The sequence below is a fragment of the Jatropha curcas genome, chromosome 11, assembly GCF_041381405.1.
Source record: "Jatropha curcas cultivar XTBG-Jc1 chromosome 11, XTBG_Jcur_1.0, whole genome shotgun sequence".
NCBI lineage: Eukaryota > Viridiplantae > Streptophyta > Magnoliopsida > Malpighiales > Euphorbiaceae > Jatropha > Jatropha curcas.
Window position 1 is genome coordinate 2308567 of NC_143161.1, and position 26447 is coordinate 2335013.

General features: G+C 30.5%; 3 protein-coding genes across 7 annotated transcripts; 1 reads left to right on the top strand and 2 right to left on the bottom strand.

The window, feature by feature from the left end:
• The first annotated feature begins 2746 nt into the window (after positions 1 to 2746).
• On the top strand, positions 2747 to 6637 carry LOC105649674 (transcription initiation factor TFIID subunit, putative (DUF688)). Its single transcript, XM_012236391.4, has 4 exons — positions 2747 to 3115; positions 3806 to 4909; positions 5034 to 5993; positions 6083 to 6637. Exons 2-4 carry the CDS (start codon positions 3893 to 3895, stop codon positions 6113 to 6115), a joined length of 2010 nt encoding a protein of 669 aa, XP_012091781.1. The 5' UTR covers positions 2747 to 3115; positions 3806 to 3892; the 3' UTR covers positions 6116 to 6637.
• A 1885-nt stretch (positions 6638 to 8522) lies between these two features.
• Positions 8523 to 13252, bottom strand: LOC105650157 (uncharacterized). 2 transcript variants are annotated; one of them, XM_020685409.3, is made up of 8 exons: positions 12991 to 13252; positions 11842 to 11907; positions 10501 to 10853; positions 10308 to 10384; positions 10160 to 10196; positions 9449 to 9659; positions 9036 to 9357; positions 8523 to 8926 (listed from the first exon to the last, which is right to left on the bottom strand). In XM_020685409.3, the coding sequence occupies exons 3-8, from the start codon at positions 10829 to 10831 to the stop codon at positions 8804 to 8806; spliced, it is 1101 nt and encodes a 366-aa protein (XP_020541068.1). In that variant the 5' UTR covers positions 10832 to 10853; positions 11842 to 11907; positions 12991 to 13252; the 3' UTR covers positions 8523 to 8803. The 2 variants fall into 2 exon arrangements, with proteins under 2 accessions (XP_020541068.1, XP_012092425.1); XM_012237035.4 differs by lacking the exon at positions 11842 to 11907.
• Positions 13253 to 16858: 3606 nt separating this feature from the next.
• Positions 16859 to 21515, bottom strand: LOC105649675 (plant cysteine oxidase 4). 4 transcript variants are annotated; one of them, XM_089716606.1, is made up of 8 exons: positions 21364 to 21475; positions 21073 to 21172; positions 20876 to 20967; positions 20365 to 20746; positions 20083 to 20246; positions 19812 to 19959; positions 17567 to 17770; positions 16859 to 17400 (listed from the first exon to the last, which is right to left on the bottom strand). In XM_089716606.1, exons 4-8 carry the CDS (start codon positions 20462 to 20464, stop codon positions 17279 to 17281), a joined length of 738 nt encoding a protein of 245 aa, XP_089572732.1. In that variant the 5' UTR covers positions 20465 to 20746; positions 20876 to 20967; positions 21073 to 21172; positions 21364 to 21475; the 3' UTR covers positions 16859 to 17278. The 4 variants fall into 4 exon arrangements, with proteins under 4 accessions (XP_089572732.1, XP_089572733.1, XP_012091784.1 ...); XM_089716607.1 differs by lacking the exon at positions 20876 to 20967 and having other exon boundaries at positions 20365 to 20647; XM_012236394.4 differs by lacking the exons at positions 20876 to 20967; positions 21073 to 21172 and having other exon boundaries at positions 20365 to 20647; positions 21364 to 21515.
• Positions 21516 to 26447: the final 4932 nt, after the last annotated feature.

Genomic DNA, 26447 nt, shown 5'->3' on the forward strand with positions numbered 1-26447 from the left:
TCCATGCTCATTTCGACTTGCTAATCTGATACATACATGTAAAACTCTGCTTGTCTTTGGAATGACAGGTGAAGGTGGTGAAGGTGTATAGAGAAGCCAATGTTGTGGCAGACTTGTTGGCTAACGAAGCTTATGCAGGCTCAATGGGACTGCGATTCTTGGAATCTCCTTCCCGTGAAGCATTCTTGATGCTGATAGAGCTGGTGGGGTTTCGCCACGAGTGATTTCGTAACTGAGTTTAATACTTTCCAATGTATTTAAAAAAAAAAAAAAAAAAGAAAAGAAATGGGGCAAGATGTAGTTGCAAAGGTGTGAGAGGCAGCCTAACAATGAAATATAAAGGCCCAATAGGGTGGGAAGAGTTTTAAATTTTGGATGTATGATATCATACGTGATTGAATTGTGAATTGTTAGGTCAATGTCGTCCTTCATTGCCCACCATTTGTACCATTCAGGAATTTTCTTGGAGCTGGACGGCAGTGGAGGGCGGGCCCAGCTCAAACTTTCTGCTACAAAATGCATGTTCCGGGACAAATAAAGCTATATGTGAATTTCAAAATTATGTAAAATTTATTTATAAATTTATAATTTATTTATATTATATAAATAAAAACATCTTTATAATTCATAGTAATTTTGGATTGGGAAACCAATAGACATTTATTAAGGGATAAGGTAAAATGCCCTTTAATCTCAATAGCCAATAGGGTCCAAGACGTACTTATATTTGATGGTGGCTTTCCTTTGAGAGGGTGACGGATGGGGTGGTGGGCTCTTATGCATCCCAATCCCATGGCGTGTTCAATGGGCAAAAGCTTTTTCTCTCTTCTTTTATACAAAAAGAAATATAAAGACTACTTCAGTAGATTTCACAACCCACCCAAAACATAACAACCCACTTGTTCCTTTTACTAAAGTTTCAAACCTTTGACCACCACTTCCTTAGATGAAATGGGTATGGCAACGGTTTTTCAATTTTAAATTTATTGTTTTTCAATAAAATACAGCGTAAATTATTTTTTTAATAATCCATTTCAGATAGAATATCATAAAAATCAGACTCAATTGATTAAAATAACATTATAAATTAAACAATAATGGTAACTCTCGTCTTTACTCACAAAATTAGTAAAAACTATTATAATTGAGATGATTCAAATTTGAGACATTTCATTTTTTATATAAATTGAAAAATTAAACCGATGGGACTTTATTAGCTAACCAATACATTACTAGTGATGAAGCATAACATAGTATTAATTATTCTTTATTAATCCATTTAGCAAAATCAATAATGGCAGACCATAGAATCTATAGAGCCAATCTTTCGTATAAATAAAATATTCCTGAATAATTTTTAATATTGCTATTTTGCGCAACTCAAGGGAAATTAGCACCAAATTACTGGAACAAAAAGACCAAATTTGCAAACATTCACATGCTTTTTAAAGTTACGTACAAGTTTGGACACGAGTAGGGCCCATGTGTTCTATAATCAGGAAAATTAGTTAAGAATATTGGAAAATTATGCTTATTTTTAAAAATAATAAAAAAAAAGAAATATTAAACACTCAACTATTGTTTATATCGTTTTGTTTTCTTATTTCCTCCATTTTTTCATTCTTTGAAATCAATGATTTTTCTAAGATATTTATTTTCAAATTTTTTTAAAATCTCCGTTACCTTTCTTTCCATCTCTGAAACGGATTTAAATGGTAGTGCCTAATTATGTGATAAACGGTTAAGATGGTGCGTAGACTCTGAAAAGGGTAATCGGTCATTAAAAAGAGGTGGGTGTCGTTGATTAATTTTTTGATTTGGGCTGTTTGAGGCCGCTGCCTTAACAACCCTCGCTTTTCAACTGCTTGCTCGTGACATTTGACAAATGACAATACACCATCGCTCTTTTTCCTTCATTAATTACTTTCCCAATTTAACGTGGAATTTTTTATTTTTATTTGAAAAAATTCAGGCTAATTATTTTTAATCACTCGAAATCTAAGATTTACATAATTACCCTCAGAATATGCCACTTTAATTAAAGTTCAAACTTGAAACTTCTTTTTTTTTTTTTTTATAATACTAAATTTACTTATTACAAATCAACTATCAGTAATTAATAATAATAATAATAATAATAATAATAATAATAATAATAATTCTATAGCAAATTAGTTGAATGAGACAATTGCTTTAATTATTGATCTAATTTCATAAGAATAAAAATTATTTTAAGATGAATTTTAATAATAACTTAGATAATTGTTTTACTTGATAAAAAATGAATTATGATGTATTTCATAATTTTAATAGTAGTTATTTAATTATTTTGATCATTTCCTAATTTATTAGAAATTAAATGGGATAAAATGAGAGAGTTGTAGTATGTTAGATGTAGACTAGAATTAATTAATAGTTGATGGGATAAAAATAAAGATTAAAAAATCAATATCAATTAGGTATGATATAGTTGAATTTCTTTATGAAAAATAGAAGGTATTGAGTTTTTTTTTTTTTTTAAAAAAAAAAGAAGAGTTCGGATCTTTTCGACTATAATAATTTTCACCTATTTGGGAGGGACTACTCCGTTATGCCGTAATATTATTTCAGTCTATTGAATATATAGAAGAATAAAAAAAATTCAAAAAACTGAATTTTGAATTAAATCGAACATTTAATAAAATTTATTAGCCAAATTATGCTTTTGTCCAAATAGAAATAAAAATCGCGCGTGCATAGAAACCAATACCGGAAAGCAAAAGCGTAGCCAAAGAGGTAGCAATCCCTGTCTCTGTTTCTTTCTCTCCATGAATACCTTACCCTGTCTCTCTCTCTGATCTTTCTACGCAGAAATTGTAAAAGCATGCTAAGCTCTCTCTCTCTCTCTCTCTTATCACTTTCCTTTGTTTTCACTCATTCCCAAAATTCACGGCATTATTTTAGGTCCCCATTAAGCAGTAACGCCAACCTCACTTCACTCTCTTTTCATTAACTCACTCATCGGTATGTCTTTTTTTCTTTCTTCTTCATCTTTCAGTTTCATTCAGTGAGTGATAATTTTGACGAGACGATACATTTTTCTCCAATTGCTTTCTTTCTGTTCAGATCATTCAAGGTACGTACATCTTCAATTCAGCTTAATTCTACTGTTATTTTCTTTTCTTTTTTTCCCTATAAAGGTAGATTGGTATTTCAATAAGCTAGAGTCGGTTAGCTAGTTCTTCGTCGAAGATTTGAGTATGGATCATACTGTTTGTGTTAAAGAGTTAGCTCTAGAAGTTAATGAGCTTATTTTTTCTTGATCAGAATATATCCTTTTTCTTGACAATTTCACTCTGGTAAACTAGATAAAACTTCCTGTTCATACAATAAATCCCATTTTGATCTAATCATAATAGTACTGCAAATGTTGTTGTTTGGCTAATTTGATAAGCTTAATTAGATTTCAGCTCCGCTTGGCTTCTGCTTGAAAAATCAAAATAAAGAAAGGACAGAAAATTTCAGTTTTCAATTTTAATTTTTTCTGATCTTCCAGATTCCTGAACAGTTAGTTGAATTAGGTTAATTCTTTTCACAGGTCCCAATATTTCTTTCTTTCATTTTTTTGCTTTTAATTTTATGTATGGCATCTGACAGAGCATAAATGTTTTCATGATTCCTTCTGATTCGCTTGAGAAAACAATAAATGTTATTGCTTTTCAAGTGTTATTAAACGGTCACTTGCTGTTTGGAATATGCACAAATCATTTCTCATCCATCCCCAATTTTTCGTTGTAGTAACATTTTTTCTGCTTATTTTTTTTAGATTTAATTTTTGGAGGGACTCGCCATTAATATAGGCTATTATGTGCAATTGGTGAACTTTGGATTTGCTTAATTATTTGTGAAAGTAATGATGGAGGAGAGGAAATTAAATTTCAATGCGCCACTTATGTCAGTGAGGCGATCATCTACTGCAACAAAACCTTCAAATGTAACAAAAGGGAAGAAATTTGAGAATGCCCAGCTCGTTAAACGTAATACCCTCCCTTCTTATAAGTCAGATTTCAATTTGGATCAAGTAACAGAACCAGTTGCAGTTCCTTTTCATTGGGAACAGATCCCTGGTAGACGCAAGGATGGTAGTAAGCCTGATCCTCGAGGTTGCGAGGAGGCTTCTGTGACTCCAAGGTTTACTCCTCGAAGAGCATTGGATGTTGTAAAACACATTGAGGATAAGAAACCAGAAGATCAAGTTGCGTTTAGGCCTCAAATTCAATCTAATTCATTCAATGATATTGCGAATGGATTGGATTGCTCAAAGGAAGGAGTGAATGAGAAATCTGATTTCAATTCAGAAAATGATGATGACGATGATCTTTACTCTGATGCACGTGACACGCTGTCTGGAATGGATTCTTTCTCTGTTGACTGTAGTGTAAGTGGTGTGAGTGGCTTTGATAGTCTGGCTGTGAAGCCGTCAGGAACCTTCAATGCTGATCCACAAACCCGAGATTTCATGATGAGTCGCTTCTTACCTGCCGCCAAGGCAATGACTCTGGAGGCACCTCAATATGCTTCAAGAAAGCAACCTGTATCAGGTGAACAACCTAGGCAGATAGTGCAGGTTGTTCAACGAGATAGGACACCTCCTGTTAATCGAAAAGAATCTTTTAATGTTCCAAGTTATCACCAGGATTTAGTAGATGAAGAAAGTGAAGATGAATGTGATCAGTATGTCAATTATGGAAAAATAATGACTAAAGGTTGTGGTCTGCTTCCTCTGTTATGCGTAAAGAATTCTTTGCGGCTCGTAAATCCTGTTCCTGGGATGAAAGTTAGGAACCAATCTCCAATGTCTGCTGCCCGCGACATTAAGAGAATGACTAAATCTGTTTACTCCAGATCACAGAGTCCAACCATAAATAAGGTAACAATTGAATGGCTTCCCTATTTATTTGTCTCATTTTGAGTGTTAAATTTTATTGCTACAAATTGGAAGTTGTTTTGCAATTATGGCAAGTGCTTACACTTTTGGGATTACTTTTTTCCAGCCTGCCAAGGATCCTGTTCATAAAAAAGAACCAGACAATGAAGTTCAATCCCCTAGGCTAGTAGGGGTTGATAACAAGCTGACTGGTGGATCTAATCGGTTCACTTATGCAAGAGACAGACAAATGATAAGTAGGACATCTCCTTTTAGGCGTTCAGGGGCCATCTCTCCTTACCGCAATGAAGCACCTCAATCTCCCTTCCCTATAGGGGGATTCCTGGGAGTTCCTAAAGACCTTGAAAATTTCAAGGCCAATAAGTTGAATTTGTATGGTAAATGTTATAGTAAATCACAGGAACTAGTACCTTATCATGGCCTTAGACATGGATCTCGCCCGCTGAGCCCCACCACTGAGAAGACACTGTATGTAGATACTGTAAATGTGGCAGGATTATTGTGTTCAAATGCTGGTTCCTCTGATATCAAGAAGGGTGGAATGGGGCCTGCAGAGAAGGATATTAAGTCTTTGTTAAGTAGCAGAGAAATTCAAGAAACCTATACTATAGAATCCACTTCTAAAGATGTGACATCCCTGAATTTTCCAGAACAAAAATCTGGTGATGCTGATTTATCTCTTCTCTCAGACATGTCAACTCACAGAGATCAATGGGACACAGGAGAGGACTTGTCACAGGAATCATTGGCATTGGTATGTGTAAGTACAACCACAGAAGGAAATCTAAATATTGAGAATGATCAGATTTCAAACATGGACATAGGAAATGCAAAAACTGGTTTTGCTCAGTGTTCTCTTCCTCCATCTCTACCCAAAACTCCTTCTGAGTCTTGGCTTTCGCGTACCCTGCCTACTGTTTCCTCTCAAAATCCTTCTTCACATTTATACCGCGGCACCAATTTTCGGAGTAAGCGGCAGGATTCTAAGACAACTTCTACTAGTACCAAATGGGAAAACATTGTGAAATCATCGTACTTGCATAATGATCACGTACGCTATTCTGAGGTAATGTCATCGCAAGCTTAATTATCTCCACAGTTTCCACTTTGTTCAGATATATAAAAACTGACCTTGTTTGAAAAAAATTTTGACAGGAATTATTTCCTCATGCTTCTCAGCAATTTTAAAGTTAAAGATTTGAAAGCCTTTTCTACATTCTCCAAGCATCATTGTTTAGTTTGAAGGTCACGCAGCCCCCTTTTTTTGGTGGGGATGATCATTCTACCACTCAATTACTTCTGTAACTGACAGGTGGAGAATCAATTTGCATTGCCTACCTACTTGCACTGGTATAAACCCGAGGCGATCAATGGGAATATAGCATCTTGATCTGGTATTTCCCTGATATTTGTGTTTTGCAGGAATCAGTATGACCCATTTTAGCCATGATCAGATACACCTTGATCCGATGGCATTCTGTGCCATTGCAGAATTAAGAAAATATATCGTAGATTAGATAACCCGGTGCTCGTACCCTTACAAAGCAGTTCAGGAAAATTAAATTTTGTTTGAGTTGGCATGTGGGTATTTTAAATAAGCATCTCTGTTAGTAACTGGAGTTTATGGCGTTGTTATGTAAATGTGCCTTGGTGAGCGGCTTGTATTTGTGTAGATAAATTATTTGTCTTATTTAAAGAATTATTTGTCCATCCCACGATTTTATGTGCTACTATCTTTTTACTGATGCATAGGAGAAAAAGAGGTAACTTCTCCTTGCTCCAAAGAAGGAATTTTGCGGAAAGGACTTTACCATAATTTTATGTTTATGTTAATGTTATTCTGATGACTGGTTTGCAGGGTAATTTAATTATTTTTAATTGAATAATTTTATCTAAATAATATTAAATTATTTAATTAAAAATAATAATATGTATTTATAAAATTATAATGCGTTTGTCACTATTTTGAAAATGTTAAAATTCGTTTTCTTTTGAAATAACTTAATATTTTTAACTAGTTTTAAATATTTCTTCCAAAAAAAAAAAAAAAACAGTTTTAAATATTGCAATCAAACAATATAAAATAAGTTTTTTAAAAAATATTTTCCATGGGAGAAATGTCTTTCAAAAATAACTTATTTCCGAAAAAAAAGGGGTCATACTGTAATTAATTTTAATTAGTGATGATTGGTTTGGAGGGTAATTTAATTTGATGTAATGTACTCCGTTGTCAATGAACAACAGTCCTTTATAAACGACAGGGTGAAGCGTTCTTTATTGTAAGCGATTAACAGTAGATGGAAAACTGAACGACATCCCGCAAGAGTCAGACGACAAGAGTAAAAACGCAATAAATTAAGTAGAAGAAAGAATCGAACAAAAACTTTTACGTTTTAATTCCTAAAATACCCTTTACCCTTTGTCTCCAAGCCATCATCTCCACTCCCTCCATCTTCGTCTACTCTGTGTCCCCAATGCAAACCATGAGGTAAAACGGGTTTATATTAGTTCTACCGGCAAGTAAGGAATAATAACATCAACTGAAACGACTTCATATCGTTAACGACCAATAATGCTACTGTAAAACTCGACTGGAAGAGTAAATTGGTCTTTAATTATAATTAACCAATAATCCGTCAGCCGTTGCACGTAATGTGCAATTTTATCATATTATTTTTAAAAATTCAACTAAATTTTTTGTGTTTTCATCGTTGCATTCCAAAGTCTTAAATAAAAATTTTAATTTATATGAATTTTAATTGTTTTTATTTATTAATTAAAGATTATACTTTTCTATATCTCATTTATGGGACCACCCTACTCATACCCGATGTACCAAACTACTCATGCCCAATCTAAGTGACCAAAATAAGTATTTCTGACAATTCACTTAAAAAAAATTGATACAATAGAATTAATGACAGTTACCTATTGACTTGGTGTACAAGTGATTCCATAGTTGTGTGTAGTGAAGTAAATTCGCTTATATGTCATACCAATAATAATAATATATTAATAATTTTTATATTATTTTTTAATTTCATTTATTTTAATTTAGACATTAATTAAGTTAATATTAATGTTAATAGATAATTGATAATATCATTATTATTATTTAAAATGATAAAACTTTAAAATTTCTTCCTCCTAAAATAATTAATGAAATTAATAATATTTCATTAATAAAATTTTCAAAATCGTTTTTCTTATGTTATTAGAAATTTGTGATTTATTTAACTATACAAAATTGAGATGAGTGAACATATATTTGAACATAGTATCTCATCATAAATATCATATAAAGTGAATATAAATAGAAGAAAAAAAAAAGTACTGAAAAAACTTAAACCTAAACTTTATAAAAAGTTATTAATTATTGATAAAAAGTTAAAGTTTTTTCATTAATCTATTAAATTTATTGTTTAGACTATTAACAATGGAAAAAAAAAAGAAAAAAGAAATCAAAGAGTCTTTTCGTTAATACAATAAACTTAATTATGAGATTATTAATTATCGAATTCAATTAGTGAAAATTACTTTACTTACTCTCAAGGTATGGATGGATAAAGATATTAAGATAAAGAGAACCCTGCAATTGTTTTGCCCTCACCTGCTGAAACTTATTCCACTGCATAAAAAAACAGGATCCTGAGTGATATATATATATATATATATATATATATATATATATTTCAAAAAAAGCATTGCTCATGAATTTATGATCTGTAATGGCTACAAGACAAGTACTTAAAAAGATCTAACCCGCTGTGTTTTGGTTTTCTACATACACAGTCAGATATTGTCAAGTACTCAGCCTCAGTATAGCCTTTCTCTAATGTATTTGTCTATTTCTTACAAAAAGTCTTCTTCTTTGCACTAAGAAAGTGAAAGCTTAGTGCTAATTTCTTGTTTGCTTCTACAGTTACTCTTATTCTCATCCAATTCCACTCTCTGGCTTAGCCTCAACTGCAAGTCAGGCAACACTTTTTCTTGATTCAGCTGCAAGAAAAGGAAAATTTTATTTTCTTTAAAAAAATAATAATAATAATAAATAAAAGATTTCAAAACAATATATTTCTGAGAAATTCTGTAATTGCTTGTTGATTACCTCAAGCCGAAATGGAGGCTCAAATGTTGCTTTAAAGCAATTGAAATGGCTGATAGAATCATTGGAGGCAAATAAAGTTGACCCAGCTGACCTTGGGTGTGCTTCTGGTTCAGTATTGCAGGTTACTTCATTGGGATTTTCCATAATCTTCCATCTATTTTTAACCATTTCCATTGGAGGCCATCGCTTTTCCTCAAGAAATCGACTTGGTCTTAAAGGCCCAATTCGCATTGTTGCGTCTAATCCTTGTTCATGATCTTTGCTCGTCATACTATTTATTTGCCTTCTAACTTCATTCTGATCAAAACTCCAATGTTGGTGACTATGCAATTCAGACACAAATCAGTAACTACACAGAATCTGAAAACAAAAACTTCGTCTTCGTATATTTTGGGGCTTTTAAGAATAGTTACCTTGAGAAGTTTGTTCTGAAATTAAACGGCCTTTGGGAGAAGGAAGAGTGCAAGGGAAAGGGATTGTGTCCGAAGGCAGTAATACGGGGAAGAACAGAATTTCTAGCAAAAACAAATCCACCATTTTCCATTCTGAATTGTTTCTGAGGAGGTAACATGCCTGTATTAGTGTTGTCCCTTCTTTGCATTGATCTATATGCTTGGCTTAGCACTGTAAAACAAAAGCAACTTCGATCAGTACTGTATTATGTAACACAGAATATTCATTGTAATTAGTATTCTATATTCAAATTGTTCCTCAGAATTTTATTAAACTTATGAGCACTATGCATAGAATAGTCTTTTTCCCCTTTTTCTTTCTTTTTTTTTTTTTTTTTTTTTTTGTCAGTCAAATTACAACAATTCTGAATGTTGTGATTAGACTTCTATATATAATTCAAAAACAAATAGGAGTATATAATTATTTGTTATTTCACGGGAAATATTAGTTATACCTAGAATTTTTTTTTTCCTTGGAGAACTTCTTGGTTTCAGATTTATAAGAGAAGGTTATTTTCTCTCTTATTGTTCTAGATTTATTGGACCAATGATCCTTTACAAATTATTATAATTATTATCAAATTCATTTAATTTTAATATTTTCTATTTATGGGCTAGCAAGATCAACTCGAATTAAATTATTGAATAAATCTGAAAGATAAAGAACTTCACCTTGTCCAGCTTCGTCAAGTTTCTTACTTCGGTACATCTGAAATATGTAAAAGCAAGAAAATAGTAATTAAGTTGGGGCACAAATTAAACATATAACGACAAAAAATCATGGAAGAAATATCAAACCCTAGCTAGGTAATTCCAGTACCTGCAAATGACTCTTCACATGAGCAATGCTAAGTCCTCTCACATTCATCAACTGAAGCACTAACTTGGGAGTTGCCCCTTCACCAATTCAATGAAAAAAGAATCAAAACCTCTTGTTTATTATTTTGGTCATTCCATTTTGTGGAAAAGAAAGAAAGAAAGGAAGGAAGGAAGGAAGAAAGAAAAAAACTCACTCTCTTGTCCGCCAAGCCTTTCAACAGCATGAACAAAAGAGAGATGAAGATCAGGAGTCCATCGAAGGCGAGGCATTTTCGATCTAACGTATTGTCTAACTGTACTCTTCCGTTCATTTCTTTCTGAGGACGAATTGTTATTATTAGCTGATGAACTTCCTTCTTCTGTTATCTTCTCATCTTCATCTTCTTCACTACAGCTAGCTTCTTCGTTCAAATCAAACGACGAGCATTTCTGTGATGATGATGCTAAAGAAGTATTTTCTGCTTGTTCTTCACCTCCGCTACCAATACTCTTTTCTTGATGATCTAACATCTCTATCTCTTCCATAATTCTCTCTTTACCAATTTCTCTAAAACAGCACGTATTAAAATCCAATCATTACCAAACCCTAAATCAATAATTACAACGTAGTTTGTAATTAATTTAGATAAATATCAAAACAAATAAACACTTTGGTTAATTTTCTTTACCAGTACAGAAGAGACTCAAAAAGGATGATAATTAATTATCATGCAACAAATTGGACACTGTAATAATAAATATTCCAGCTGGTATTTGCTTAGACATAGCTCAAGTTGGTGAAAAAGATAAACAAAGAAGGCTGAATAGGAAAGAATTAGTAGTTCCTTATTAATTATCTGCTTCCAGCCATCAAAGTAGCCTTTCACAAATCTTACACATTTTTCTTCTTAATATAAAGTAAAAACACCACCCAAAAATATACTTCTGCTTCGCAAGATCTCTTTGAAGTATTAAGGTTTTTTTTTTTTTTTCCCCAAATGAGATCATTTTGCATATAAAAACCCCAAGAAGAAGGGTTCCTAAAAGGAGAATAAATAGGTTCTAAATCATCATCAAGAGAAACCCATTATGTAATTTTCAATATTTTAATTGGAACTAAATTAATAATCAAGACCTAAAACTGAATATACAGCAAAGTGTTATTAGTTAATGTACATACTTCAAGGTACATTGTACTAATTGAAGTATTACCAACTGCAGCTAGCCTTCATTCTTATGGATGGATCGCCATATTTTCACACAGTTAATTAAAAGTACTTCAAAACTAATTATTATTATTATAGCTTGCATAAATTCTGTTAGGAAATATTTATTGTTGAATTAAAACCTTCTATAATAACTGCTCATCCTCCCTTATAAATGGACACAGCGTCAAATTAAAGGATTTTAGTTGAAAAAGAATGGATGAAATGAGAATGCATTATTTCTCATAAAAAAAAAAAAAAAAGGATTAGGTACAGAAACCAATAGATCATCAAAGAGCAATTAGTGTAAAAGGAAAATAATTAAGGTTTTTTTTTTTTGTTAATACTTACATGGTTAATTAGTAATATATGTCCCCAATTCTGGATGTTTTTTTCCATTCATAATCATCAGTCATTCTGCAAATTGCCAAAAGGAAAAAAAAAAAAAAATTAAGAAATACATGTCTTTTCCCGAATTTTTATCATGAAATAAAAATATAGTTCTACTATGAGTCTATGGATACCTACTGCTAAGTTAGGGGTCGTACTATATGAACAATACTAATTAACAACATCGATTAGTTAAGTACATGTAGTGCAGAAAAAAAAGAAAGAAAGAAAGTATAAGTGCAGCTATGCACAGCTATACTCTCTTCATGTAGCTTGTTTTCATCATAATAAAATAAGCTTTTGCTGATCAGAAAAAAATATAAATATATGTATATGAAAAGAAAAAGCCATATAGCTGTTCGATTTCCTTGTTTGACGAATAAATGTGATTCTATGGGAAAGAATTTGATAATCTTTTTGATCTGAAAGAGAGAATTTCTAGTAAAAGAAGGACATGAAATAATCACTTGTCAAAAAAGAAAAAAAAGAAAGAAAATAATCATATTTGTGTAGGAGAAAGAAGATGAGAATTCAAATGAATTTGCGAAGGAAGCTATTTTTACCACTACAATACATGTTTCTTGAGCTTGAAATTTGGTTCTTGGACTCGATTTCTGCTTAAGTATGTTTATGAAGTGAGACAAAGAGAGAGATCATCATATTTTCAGAATATTTTTTGGCCAAATATAATTGATCTTAAAAGAAAACTGGGTATTCTTTGAAATGAACTTAGATGCTTCTCAAAACAAATCATAGTTTAAGATTTTTCAGGATTTTGGATAATGAAATAAAAAAAAGCTACAAATAGTTTAAAAAGAAAACAAGCTCACAGTAAGAAAATTTAAATTCTTCTGCAAATGACAATCTAGAAATCAGCCACACAAGTGAGCACAAAAGCAAAGATCAACTTGATCTCTAATGAAGCACTAAAAGATCTTGAGTTTCGACTTCAACTTGAATAATAGGGCAAATAACAAAATCTACTTCTTCTTGGCTGATTGAAAAAAAAAAAAGGCAAACAACAAAATTAATTTCGAGAAATCCTTTTATGGTAGTCGATTTGATTTTTTTTTTTTTTTTTTTTTTTTTGTAACATTAGCTAGTACAAACCATTTTTTATGAAGATGAAGATGCTCCGATCATCGTCTTCTTCCAATCATTTGCCGAGCAGATTAAGAATGAAGCCAGTGCGATCCAGACATGTCTGTTAAACTTGACAGATTGATGTGGACATAATTCTTCAACAAATGAGAGAGCAAGAAGGAAAGAAAGAAAGAGAGAAAAAGAGAAAGAGAGGGGAAATGGTTTGGGGGTTCTGCTGTGTTTTTGTATCATCCAACTATAGAATCAAAGTCATCAAAGTTCAGATATTGTAAGACTTTTTTGATACTTAATTTATATTATTACTATCTTTTTTCACACATGTAAATTTAGTGATCTACCTTTAAACTGTGATCATATTCAGACATTTTTCACTTTATAAGTAAAGTTTCTGTCTGAAAGTAAAATCGTCTGACTTCATATATTATTAATAAAATTTCATTACCAATAAAATACATTACTTTCCTTTTTCTTTTTTTTTTAAAAGAAGAAATAATTAAACCAATGATTTTCAAAAGTGCACCCACTTGTTATTTTTACGAAGCAATAATACTCGAATTATGAATACAGATGCTATTGTTGGAGAATCATGTGACCATTCAACCCTTTTCTTCTTCCTCTTCTTCTTTGACAGTTGTCTCTTCACTAAATCTTTCTCTTTCTCCTGTGATTATCTTAATTGTTTGACCTATGTTAGAGACTGCTTTCATTTTTAATAACATAAACCCAAAAAAAGAAAATTTTATTTTCTGTATTTCGAAGTTCAATTAATTAATTAATTAATTAATATATGTCCTCAAAATATCGACTTTATAAAAAAGGAGGGACCATTTTATTCATCAACCTCATCAATTTGTCTCACCTAAACAAAGACTTTCTTCTCTTCTCTTATCATTATCTTACTGTATTTTCTTATGTCCACATGTTCTAATGTAGTCGGAAGTCCTTTTTTTATTTTTCACCAAAAAGAAAATTAGGGCTATATGACTTTGATTATTCATTAATTAATCCAATTCAAGAAAAATAGGTTATTAGAAAACACTAGCAGAATTACATGTAGGGCTGTCAATGGTAATCCAATTCAATATCTAGAACTAGAAGCTAGTCAATTTTGGTGGGACATTCGCATTCTAATATTAATCATTTGCTTAGTATATAATTTTAGACTTATTATACTGAAATAATTAGCTAGACATTAGCAAACAATAATAATAATAATAATAAAATTAATTTTTTTTTTTTTTTTAGTTTCCACAGTCATTTTTGTGTGCAGGCTTAAAATGGAATTTAAATAAAATATTTCTAACAATAGCAATCTTAGATTCTACTTTTATGATCTAAAATATAAATATTGAATTAGGTTATTAGCTATTCTCCTTAATTAGGAGCATTTAAACTTGTTTCCAAATTACTGTTTAAGCTATATATACTTCAATTATTTAAACTCTTTGCTAGCTATATACAGGTATATATGTCTTTATCACTTTTACCTTTCTTTCATTTTCTTGTTCTTAAATAGTCGTAATTAAACAAATTTTATATATATTCATAGTAAGGTCAATTTAAATAAACTTTTTTTTTTTCATATAATTTAATGAAAGAAAAAATATATAGGTTGAGAGAGTAAATTAAACTCAAGTAGTAAGAGATGTTAAAATGGGTTCAAATCTCATTACATGATCAATACACGTTAAGACAAAATAGAGAGAAAAGACAGAGGTGGTGAGAAAGTCATACATTCATAATTGTCTCCACTGTTAATTACCATATAATTATATTATTATTTAATTAATCCTCAACCACATAAACCCATATCATCTAGTTATTAATTTGTTTTTTTTTCTTACCATTTTCCCTACCGTCCAAAGGGTTTACTTTCCAAAGCTCACCACACAGAATTTGGATTCTTTTGTCTCTTCATATATATATATATATATATATATATATATATATATATATATATATGTATAGGAAATTAGGAATCACCTTCAAGGATTAGGTTTAGCAAGAAGACATCCAAAACTGGCTCGTTATGTGTGACACATGTGATTAATTTTTCTTTGCTACAGAGACGGAGTAAGAGAAGACAGATATTCTAAGTATTTAAAAGAAAATAGAAAATCGAAATTATATAATTATTAATTAAGATTAACAAAATTATATGGAACAAACGCACAAACTTGACGTTTTTGTCCTGTGTGGTGTGCATGGGAGTTGACAATTAAATTGTTTAATTAGCTGCTAAGAATCTTTCAAAGAATTACTTGTTTTAATTATTATATAAAGTAATAATTTCATGGATGAAGACATCCAACTAAGCTAGCTACCATCACCACAACATGGTCAAAAAATATATATGTTTTATATATAGTTTAGATTGGGATTTTTTTAAAATATATATATATATATATATATATATATATATATATATATATATATATATATATATATATTTAAATGGACCATGCATAAAGAAGAATCATGATCTGATAATTAGTTAATTAATCAACTATAATATCAATCATATACCTCAGAATGATTCTGCTTGTTTCTTATGGTTGTCAGAATTTTTTTTTTTTAATTTTTAATTTTAATGGGATTTAAAAATTTAAAAAAAAAAAAAAAAAAAAAAAAAGCATAACTTGGATCGGCGGCTCTCCTTGGGGTTTGAAATGGACCTATTTGACTCTTGAGCATGAATGAATGAACCGGCTTACCAAAAATGTTGTGTCTGTAAGTGCATATTTCACATCATTCACAGTCATCCTTTTGAAAATTTTATAGACATAATGAGAGACTAAAATTATATGTGATGCATGGTGACGACCTTGAATGATTCCTTGCAAATAATTCTTTTGTTTAGAGCTTTGAATTTTATTCTTTTTTTTTTTAATTTATTTTGTACCTCCTCGCTCGAATCAGACTTGAATGAGACGACAAATAAAACTATTTCAATAATATAGATTTTAAATTTCAAACTCTTAACTTTATAAATAAAATTCATTTGGACTTATAGTCGATTGAATCTAAGATGGTTTTGAAGCTTTTTAACATTGATGGAATGCAATTTTTGAAGAAAACAACATGAATTATAATGATGTTGGAAAATGGAACCTAGAAGGGACATGGAATAAAATTGAATGGCAGGTATATATAGATAAATGCAATTTCAGAATTTAAAAATAATTGGCAAAAAGAAAAACAAAATCCAAAATGTTGAGATCGATAAATTGTTGGCAAAAGAGTCGCCGCGAACATAGGCACATATATATGTCGTACTATATATATATATATACACATACATGTTACTAGAGATGACGCATATTCTGACACTTCTTCCTTCTCCATGGGCTGTATCACTTGCAAAGACAGAGCAGGTATGCCAACTTCCTATTTTTAAAGTTCTACATTGAATATGATTTCCAACTTAAAGGATTTCTTTTTTAAATTAACATAAATATTTCATAATTTCACGAAATTGAGGAAAATGCATAAAAATTTCTTCTCTCTGTTTACAGCTTGCACTTTTAAGTTGTTATAATTTTAGGGAATTGCAAATAAATGAAAGTAGTTACAAAGGTGGCAAAATGACATTATGGGTGGCCCAAAGAAGCTTTAACTAGGAAGAGTTAGCATATATCCAGTGTAGTGTAGCCCATTGGGCCTTCAAAAATAAAATAGTTATTTCACTCTCTCAAATGTAGTGCGCCTGTCGGGTTCTACGTTGAACCGCTTACCTTATTACTATCAGCCAACTGCCAAAGTTGACAACCTGACAATTGTCCAAAAAAAAAAAAAAAAAAAAAAAAAAAAATTTAAAATAACAAAACTAACTTAGTTAATGCTGATAAAAGATTATAGTTGAAGATTATGATGATTACTGATAATATTGTTGAATATTATATTTTTATGTATCGTATTGTACATGCATAATCCTAGGTGAAACATTCTACATGCCATCACTGCTACTTTGATCCCCGCACTGACCAAATATTTACATGCAAATTACAAAAATATGAAAAGGTCAAGTTTGTTTTGAGTAATGATTCATCAGGGCGATAATATGAACAGAATAGCTTCTTTTTTTTTTTTTTTTTTTTTTTTTTTTTTTTTTTTGGACTTGGGGATTTATCACAACACACAAAAACCTTACAAAGCCAAGGACTAATTATTACTTGCCATGTCAGTTGACAGCTAACTTTCCAGCAATCAATTCCAGGGTTATCCATTTGTTCATCTGATCTGATTAATGGTACTTTACATCCTATCCAAAAGGGGAGGGGGGAAAAACCCTTTATTAAAGCCTAATATTTGGGCCTTTATATAGACCCCTCTGCACCACAAAGTTTTCTGGAGGCGGAGTTTCTTCTAACCATGCCACTTCTGAAGGTTGTATGCCACACAATTCAGCAGCACCTTCTGCCAAAGGTAAAAAAAGAAATAAAGAAATTCTTTCATTTCTTTAACAGCGAGAGAAATCGATAGAGGGAGGGATGAGTAATAAAATGGAATAGTTTCTTTACATTAGGCCTTTGGAAACTCGGGAGATGAGTAACAAATGGAAACCGGAAATGAACATGGATACCTGGTAAAACTCGTGCAGGGACCCTTCTGAAATAAGAGCAGTGTCTCCCATCTTCCGATGAATATGGGGGTGAAAGAACGTCGAAGAGAGCACAGGGTGTCAAGGCTTTGAAACAATGTATGTTGCCACCACTACTGGGATAAAGAACTGTTGTGCCACATGGTGCAATCATTTCACAGTCTCTAACAAGTTTTGCAGGTCTTGCTGTAAATTTCCAAAAAAATGAACTTAATCTTTGAACTAGAGTGAAAAAGACAGAAGAATATAAACATGTTGAGTGTCAAGGTGAAAAAATTAAAGAAAAAAAATATATAAGATACTACCTATATAAGATGTAAATTCTAAATAGAAGTCATGCTCAGATCGACATTAACCTCAACTGGGTACATGGAAGCCAATTAATCCATAATATCATTTTATTTTATTTTGATCAATTTTGCAATTGAGAGTGCATCTCAGAGAGAAAAAGATGAGGGGAGGAAAAGACAGAAGAGTACTTAAGCAATTAATTGACACCGCATAAGTCGCTGGAAACATCTCGGTGTTGCCAGCTTAATTTCGGTTCACCAACAGGTAAACTCATTTAGTCATCTATCATGACATAAGCAGGTTCCAAATTACATCTTCAATCTAACTTCAAACCTTGAGTGGAAATTTTACCATCTTTCATTAGATAATAGCAGCAGAAGTAATTTCCCTCCAGGGCAAGATATATTACTCAGAAAATTGCCAAATTTCTGTCTTAAACCAAGAAAATGAAGCAGCTATAATATTTCTAACTCCCAAAAAACAAATTTTTGAAAAACTAGCTGTAATCCAATTAAATGTACATCATATACTGATATCTGCTCCATCTAAAATGCCTAGAAAATAAAAGAATTGCTCATCAACTCAATATGCGTGTTCCAATATCCGTGAGGTCCATGGTTACCACAATTTATTCAGAAAAACTGATAGTACACTGCCAACAGCTATAATGGTCGAGCAATAAAAAGGCGTTACGATGAGTGCAATTGCACTATAAGTCGAATATGATACAGTTTAGAAAATTTTCATTTTGAAATTTCCATTTTGATGATGGCAAAAGTTTTATAGCCATCAAGTTGATGATTATAGTTTGGATGTAATTATGTCTTGTCTGAGTAGTTACTTAATAACATGCCTAATAGCAATTTCTTCTGGGGAATTATTCAGTGCACCCTGCACTCAAAAAAATATGGACTACATATGCATTTAAGGATGATGGATCCCACATTTATGTGAGCGACAGTGCAAGGCACCTGGTATACTGAATAATTTCCCATTCCTTTATTATCCATCAGCATTCAATGAAGTTGGGGCTAATTGTACTCCCAGCAACACATTAAGTAATAATATTTATTATTTACTCTGAGAATCCACTATCAAAAGGCTTTGTCTTGCTAGAATCTCTGCAGATGATCTCATATGAAGTAAAAGCAAATATGAGGGTAAATATTATTTCTTGAGAAAATTTATATTTTAGCAACATGCTCTTGAAATTCGTACAAATTATGGTGTTGATGTTGGTCTCAACTACGGATGGCTTTTAGATATACCTCTTGACAAGTTAATCCTGTTTTTCAGTTAAATTGTTTTTTCCCTCTTCTTGCTCAAAAGCATTCTAGTTAGGATTAGCTCAGGGTCTTTCTTCTGCTTCTCTCAGTTTCCTTTCAGTGTTAGATATCCTGCTTTTGCACTTTTAGCTTAATTATTCTTTCAGGCTCCACAGCAGATTAGCCATCTGCATCATTTTTTTTTTTAATAAACAAATCAATCCCGCTGTCAGAAAGGATTATCAGCATGACATAGGGACACATACGACTAAATCATTATCCAAAATAGGTCAAATGTGCATGTCGTTTTATCCACTGGCACGATTCTCTTGCACCTACTGATACTAAAACTATGCCTTAAATGGGTGTTAACCTTAAGTTCTCAATCAAAGTCAATTAGCCTTTTTACAAATGATACTAAATCACATGAAAGTATCTCTCACGATCCACCCATTGAGCATCTATAAGTAGATAATAACAACTGTTAGCTTCTTACATCTTCAAGACAAAGAAGTGTATTTCAGTCATAACTTAGTAACTGCTTCTATTGTGCAATTTTGAGCTAGATAGTAATTTAGGATTATGCCATTATGGTATTTAAAAGATAATGAAATGTAAATAGCACACCCAATAACTGCTATCATACATGTTCAACATGGAAAATTACTGACCTTGAGAGGGATCATCAAACCCAGGGAGATCAAGCCAATCGTATGACTTTACAAGTAATGAACCATAAAGAAGCTTGCTCAATACAGTCATCCCAGGATGATTATGAAGCGGTATAATAGAGGATGGTGGCATACAGAAGATCCCTATCTGCAGCAAAGTCCGAAATGCAAAAACAAATATTAAGTCAGTTTTCAGTTTCCACATAGGAAAACCAAATACCTAAAAAAAAAGTGTTCATGGAGTTAAAGGTTCCAATTTCAATTTGCTTACAGAGAATCGGTCACACTCGTGCAAATGCAGATATTTTATTGTAGGTGGGTACTGGTGACTGCCATTACGCCCTCTTCTGCCATTGGTACCATTGATGGATGCTTTCCATTGACGAGCCAATTGCGCCTCCTGTTCGAGACCCACATTAGAAGGCTTCATTTGATCTGGTAAAGCATTATATAGAACTAGAAGCGTTAAGGCAACAGATATAATCTAAGTTAAGGGAAGACTTGATACACAAAAGAAATCAGATGAAGTGATGACTACAGTTTATCTGCGCACCTAGGATTCCACGAACTTTTTCAAGAGCTTCTTCTGATATAGGACCATTAGTTGAGAAAGACTCTTTGCAAGCATCATACAGTTTTTGAACTACTGGCATGATGCAAAGAATGTAGTAAACAACCCACGAGCCAATCTAATCACAAAGTAGAAAGAAGCTGACTTGTCGAGCAACTAATGGATCACCAAAACTTGTGCAAAAATTGATCATCCAAATCAAATACTAACAACTTGGGTTCCTCTAGGTTACAGTTGTTAAGCATTTAACAGCGATACTGTCTCTCTGCAACAATTCCAAAATGCAGTCCAACATGAGCCAAAAGGACAGTAATATAGATGCATGGCAGTTAATCAATCCCAAGTTCGAAATAGCTTGCAGCACCTAGAAACCAACATTTAGTGATTATAAGTTCAAAAAAGAAAAAAAAATTACACAAGACAACATCAACGATAAAATGACGATAATTTTTATTTTTCTTTTCAAGAGAAAATAACACATTGCACAACCTACCCCTTTTACTTCTAAGTTTTTGTTTGATTCCTAACAAACCCAGAGTCCAAAATCTCTGGTTTATATTTTGTTTTCTTCTTTAGCTCAGATTCCTTTGTAACACAACAAACGTGAAGTGGAAAATCAGATACCTAGAAGAATAAAAATAGCAATTCATTCGCGCAACTACTAGACAACAAATAAAACTCAACCCTAACCTCTCAAACCTTGATTGCCCAGATCAAAACCATACTCGTACACAACAATAAAGTGCATCTCCAGTTCCATTTTTATTAATTTTTCAGTTCAGATTCTTCGCTAAAACAACAGAAATGAAGTGAAAATCAGAAACCTAAACTGGTAAAAATAGTAATTCATTTAGGCAAGCAGTCACACCAAAAATTAAACTCAGCCCCATCAATCAAAATTCAAATCTTTAATTACCCAGATCAAAATCACAGAAAAAAAAAAAAACGCATACATATACAGTGAGAATTAAGAGAGAGTACCAGATAAGGAGAAAGCGTCGATGGGTAATTTGATGATATTCCGGAAAAGAAGAATTAGGAGAAGAAAGGAAAGCAGAAGCGAGAAGTTGTCACCATATGAAGACAAAAGATGGATTGTTTTACGGCTGAAAATTCCTCACCTGTGACAACTTTCGTGGCTTTTTTATCCCTATTATTTTCTTCAATTACAATTTTGCCATTCGAAATTATTTTCATCCTTGATGATAAGGCCAACCGGTTCACTGAACCTGCAATTCTGAATTTTAAAGGCTCAAAATCAGAATTTATTCAGTGATGTTGGTCGATTTTGATTCTGGCATTTTTATTTTCTTTTTTATATTTATATATATTTATCACTATTGAAAATTGTAAATTTCGATTCTAATAAGAATCAAATCAACATGTACTCTTTTCAATTCAATCTAATTCAAAACTAGACTCTAACTTAATTATAATCCAATTTTAATAGATTGAATCAATAACTAGATTTTTCATCCTTTTGAATTAGGTTAACATAACAATCAATTCATCCAAAATCCCCTCTCTAATACTAAAAAAATAAAATAAATTATCACTTCATCTCTCTCGATGAAAAACATGTTAATCTAAAAATTAATTTATTTTTTAGGCTCTTTTTGAAAACAATTTTTCGTACAACTAAGATTATTTAGAAAACTAACGGCTAAAAAAAAACTTCTATAAAATCACGTAGAATTGCATTGGTTTTATGGATTTCAAATGATTGTATTGGTGTATATACAGGACCGCAATTTTATTTGATTTAGCGAGTAACTAAATCGATCCAATTTTATCAGGTCTAAATAGTGAATAAATGAGTTTCAGATAGATTCAAATAGTTTTTTTGTTACTAGTATTGAATTCGGATTTAAAAATTCAGATACCTGTTACCATTATCCGTTGAATTAATATATTAAAAATAATTTAATTTAGATAAAAATTATATATATGCACCTCTTTAATTATAATTAAAGCGATAATTATATTTGGTAATAGTATTATTTTTTATCGGGTCAAAATATAATTTTATAATTTTTACTTATTTTTATTTTTAAAAATAAAAAATATATTTATAATATTAAATGGGTTCGTATAATAAAATTGAATTCCTAAATAAATTTAGACGGTTCTATTAATGCATTTTAAATGGATACCAAACCCGTTGCACGTCCTTAGGTGTGTACCTTCTTAGAACTTTACTCTCATTTTCTATTTAAAAAAACTTAGAACTTTATTCTCATTTTCTATTTAAAAAAATTAAAGACAACTTAAACGGTTAATTTTTTGGAACAAGACCTGAAAAAAAAAAAAAAAAAAAAAAACAACTAACAATTCATTTCGGATTTTTAATATCATTTGTTGCATAATTTTTTTTTTTAAAAAAAAAACATAACTTATTACGTAACTCTAATCGTATATGACAATTTTATAACATTTTAAAATTACTTTTTAACTTATAATGCAAATGAACAAGTTATTTATTAAATGCAAAATTAATGTACAATTTGTTGAGAAATTTACTAAATATGTTTGTAATTTTATATTATTATCTAGATGTTCTATCTATTTCTATGGAATTTTGTGTATATTAAAAAAAAAAAAGAATTGGACCCAAAAAAAACCTCCCACGACGGTAATTTAAAATAATTGGACCGACCATCCGTCAGGCGAAATGTGGAATTATAATTAATTGATAATGATGTGGGGCAAATAGGTTAGGTAATTGAATTTTCGAATGACGTAAAATTCAATGATTTTTTTTTTTTTTTTTTTTTTTTTTGCATATAATGAATCTGAATTTTTATTCAACACTGATGCTTTAATTAATCCTTCATCATTAATTATGTCCCCTTTTATAATAAGTGGTTTCACACATCAATGACTCTACCACAATACACCTCGTTTTTACTTTTTACCACTAAAACAACCATTCCAAATATTTTGTTAAGTTTAGGGGATTTGATTATTGAAATTCGTGTTAAATAAAAATTGCTAAGAATTAAAGTACATATAATGATAGACAGTATGGTTCAAATATACTATGTGAATTGAAAATTTTATCCTAACTAATAGTGAATTATTCATGTAATAAACTTGAAAGGAAAAATAACGTTAACATGGTATTTACACGTGACCAAAAATCAATATAAAAAGGTATATTACTTTATAAACACGAAATATCGATGGAAAAATTAGTGAGAACATTTATTCTTTTAAAATGATAATTGAACATTTATTCTCTTGAAGTAATAATTTTTTATTGCAATTCATATCTGATATATTTTTAGTAATATATTTTTTGTCCATGTTATATTATTTGTTTTGATCTTTGGTTTTATAAAATATTTTTTTAGGCCAATTTATAAACATATCATCAATTAGAAGAGAAAGGACTTTAATTTTAAGAAGGCAGATTTGATATTTGAGGATTAACATGGTTATTTTGAATACAAAAATTGACATAATAAGTACAAAATATATAATGAACGTTTCGATTTACAAGATTGATCAATGTTTGAGAACAAACCATATAGGAGATAATCAAATAACTGAAAAAAATATCAAGAAACTCATTTGAAGTACCTAAATTTCTAATTTGAAGATTCCAATAAACCGGTTAATACTTAGCACTTTCTCGGCCAATTTATATATGTTATTAAAAGATCATCATATTAAATTCAAAACATATATCATGAAATAATTGAAATGAGGCAATGCTCAACAAACTCATAAAAAATTAATACGGAAAAAAATCAAAAGTCATTGTATTTAAAACTCTCTCATAAAACCTATAAATTAGAGAGAGAAATTTTAATGAAAAATAAAAATTTTTCTTTAAAAACTTAAAATTTTTTCTCAAATTAGTTAAATATAAATACTCAAATCTTACGAAGTCTCTCTTCAAAGGAAGTATCATGTCAACACCAATAAAAATCAATAATTATCCTTTATATATATATATATATATATATATATATATATATGAATTTTTTATAATAACCAATTAGCATGAAATACAATTATTATTTAACCTATTAATGAACCAACATATACACGATCTCACAAAACAAAATATAATTTTAGCTGTTGTGAAATTATAGTATATAAATAAAAAAAGTTATAGTATATAAAATATTGTTTGACTGAATATTTAATATTGAAATTTTTATAAAAACTCAAAATTTCCATTCTTTTGGATGAATAAAAAAATTTTCACCAATGTGGAAAAGTAAAAATATGGCCATGTGTTTAGTAATTGGATTTTTATAAAAAGGTTACCAAGCAAATATTAAAATTTCTTTTTTATGTCTCGACAAAACCCATCATTAGTTGTCAATCAGACGTGGTTTAGTTGATCTTCTCGTTAAAGTTTATTTGACAAAATTAGTTATTTTGATAGCTATTAGTTGTTTAGCGTTTAGTTGTTAACTTTTTGAATAGTTTTTCATAAAATGCTTAAAGTTAAACATTGCATGGGTTAATTTTTTATAAAACGCTGTTTTAATCTCGATAAGTTAGTTCAAAGGTTATATTACTGAACACTATAAAAAATATTATTTTATATGAATTATTTATCCATTAAAAATATATTTCAATTAGTTTCAATAATAATTTTATATGAATTATTTAATTTTAGTACAGGAATGAAATCTAAGAATACATTAAGAAAAAATTTAAAAAATATATTATTTAACAATATTAATTATATTTTTTAATCTTTACTATTTTTATAAAACGGAGGATAAGGAAGTCAAATATGAGAGTACATTATTGAATTCCCTAGACAAAGGGATTCAATTATTTACATTGATTCACATACAGGTTGACCTGAAAATATCTTTAAATAGAAATTAAAAAGAAAAAAAAAATGATTGATGCTCTTTTAATCTATGTATCACATTGACTTGTGACGAGGAAAAGAGTTGGTAAGCTTGGGTGGTGCGCGCTCAATTACTTCCAACTAATGAAACTTGTCTTTGAAGATGAGTAGACAGGCATTAATCCTATTGGAAAAGAAAAAGCTATTTATAAAGTTCTAGAACTCCTACCATTGCATTAACCTAACTGCGGATTGTGAATCTGTTGGTAATATAGAGTGTGATTTATTTTTAGTGTGTATATAATTTTTGCTTTTTTTTGTTTTACCATAACGGTTTTGAATTTATTGGACTAAAAATTCCATGTCAAGATTATAAGAAGAGAAACTTCGAATAATTTTTTTTTTTTTATAATAATCGAATATTGGACCTCTTACTTAAGAAGTTTGAGTTATTTTCATTGATCAACCCCCTTAGTTGTGAAACTTTTTGTTTAAGATTAGGAAAAAATTCCAATCTTAGTTTGTTGGCAGATTATAAATGCACTAATTATAAATTAAGCGTTAATGTGCAACAAAGCTTTTGCTATTAAAACATAATTTCTTATTTTTATTTGCTATATATTTTGTTTATAATGTTAGTAACTTCAATTAAAGTTATGTGTTGGTTTAAACAATTTATAAAAATATCTAAAAACATTTTAATAAATAAAAAATATTTCTTTGTATCCAAAACTGAAATTGGCATGTAATTATTTAAAGATTTGCAAATCTAATTATATAGCAAAGAGGAATTTTCCTAATTAAAAAGAAATACATTACAACTAAGTTGGATTAATGCATGCCACCATCCATTTTCTGATTTTATCTAAAATGTGGAAAAAAAAATTGAAAGAGGGACGCACGTAAACTCATGACAGAATGGGAGAAAAAAATGTGGGCCAGTCAAAATGAACTAAAAGCGCGTCCGATTACACCGGAAGTCGGGCCCTCAGTACCGCTCAAAATCACAAACAAACTAAAAAGACTGCCCGTCGCCGGAAACTCCCACCTCCGCTTGGCGGTTATCCGTTTGCCGGTTGAGCTTCCCGCGAAAATCTAGACATGTTTAGGCCCCACCTAGCCTACCAAAAACATTATTCGAAAAAAAAAAAATCACAATAATTCTTTTGAAAAATAAAAATAAAAATAATATAGTTAAGTATGAGACCCACAAAACTAAAAAAGAAAAAAAAAAAAAAACGCAAAA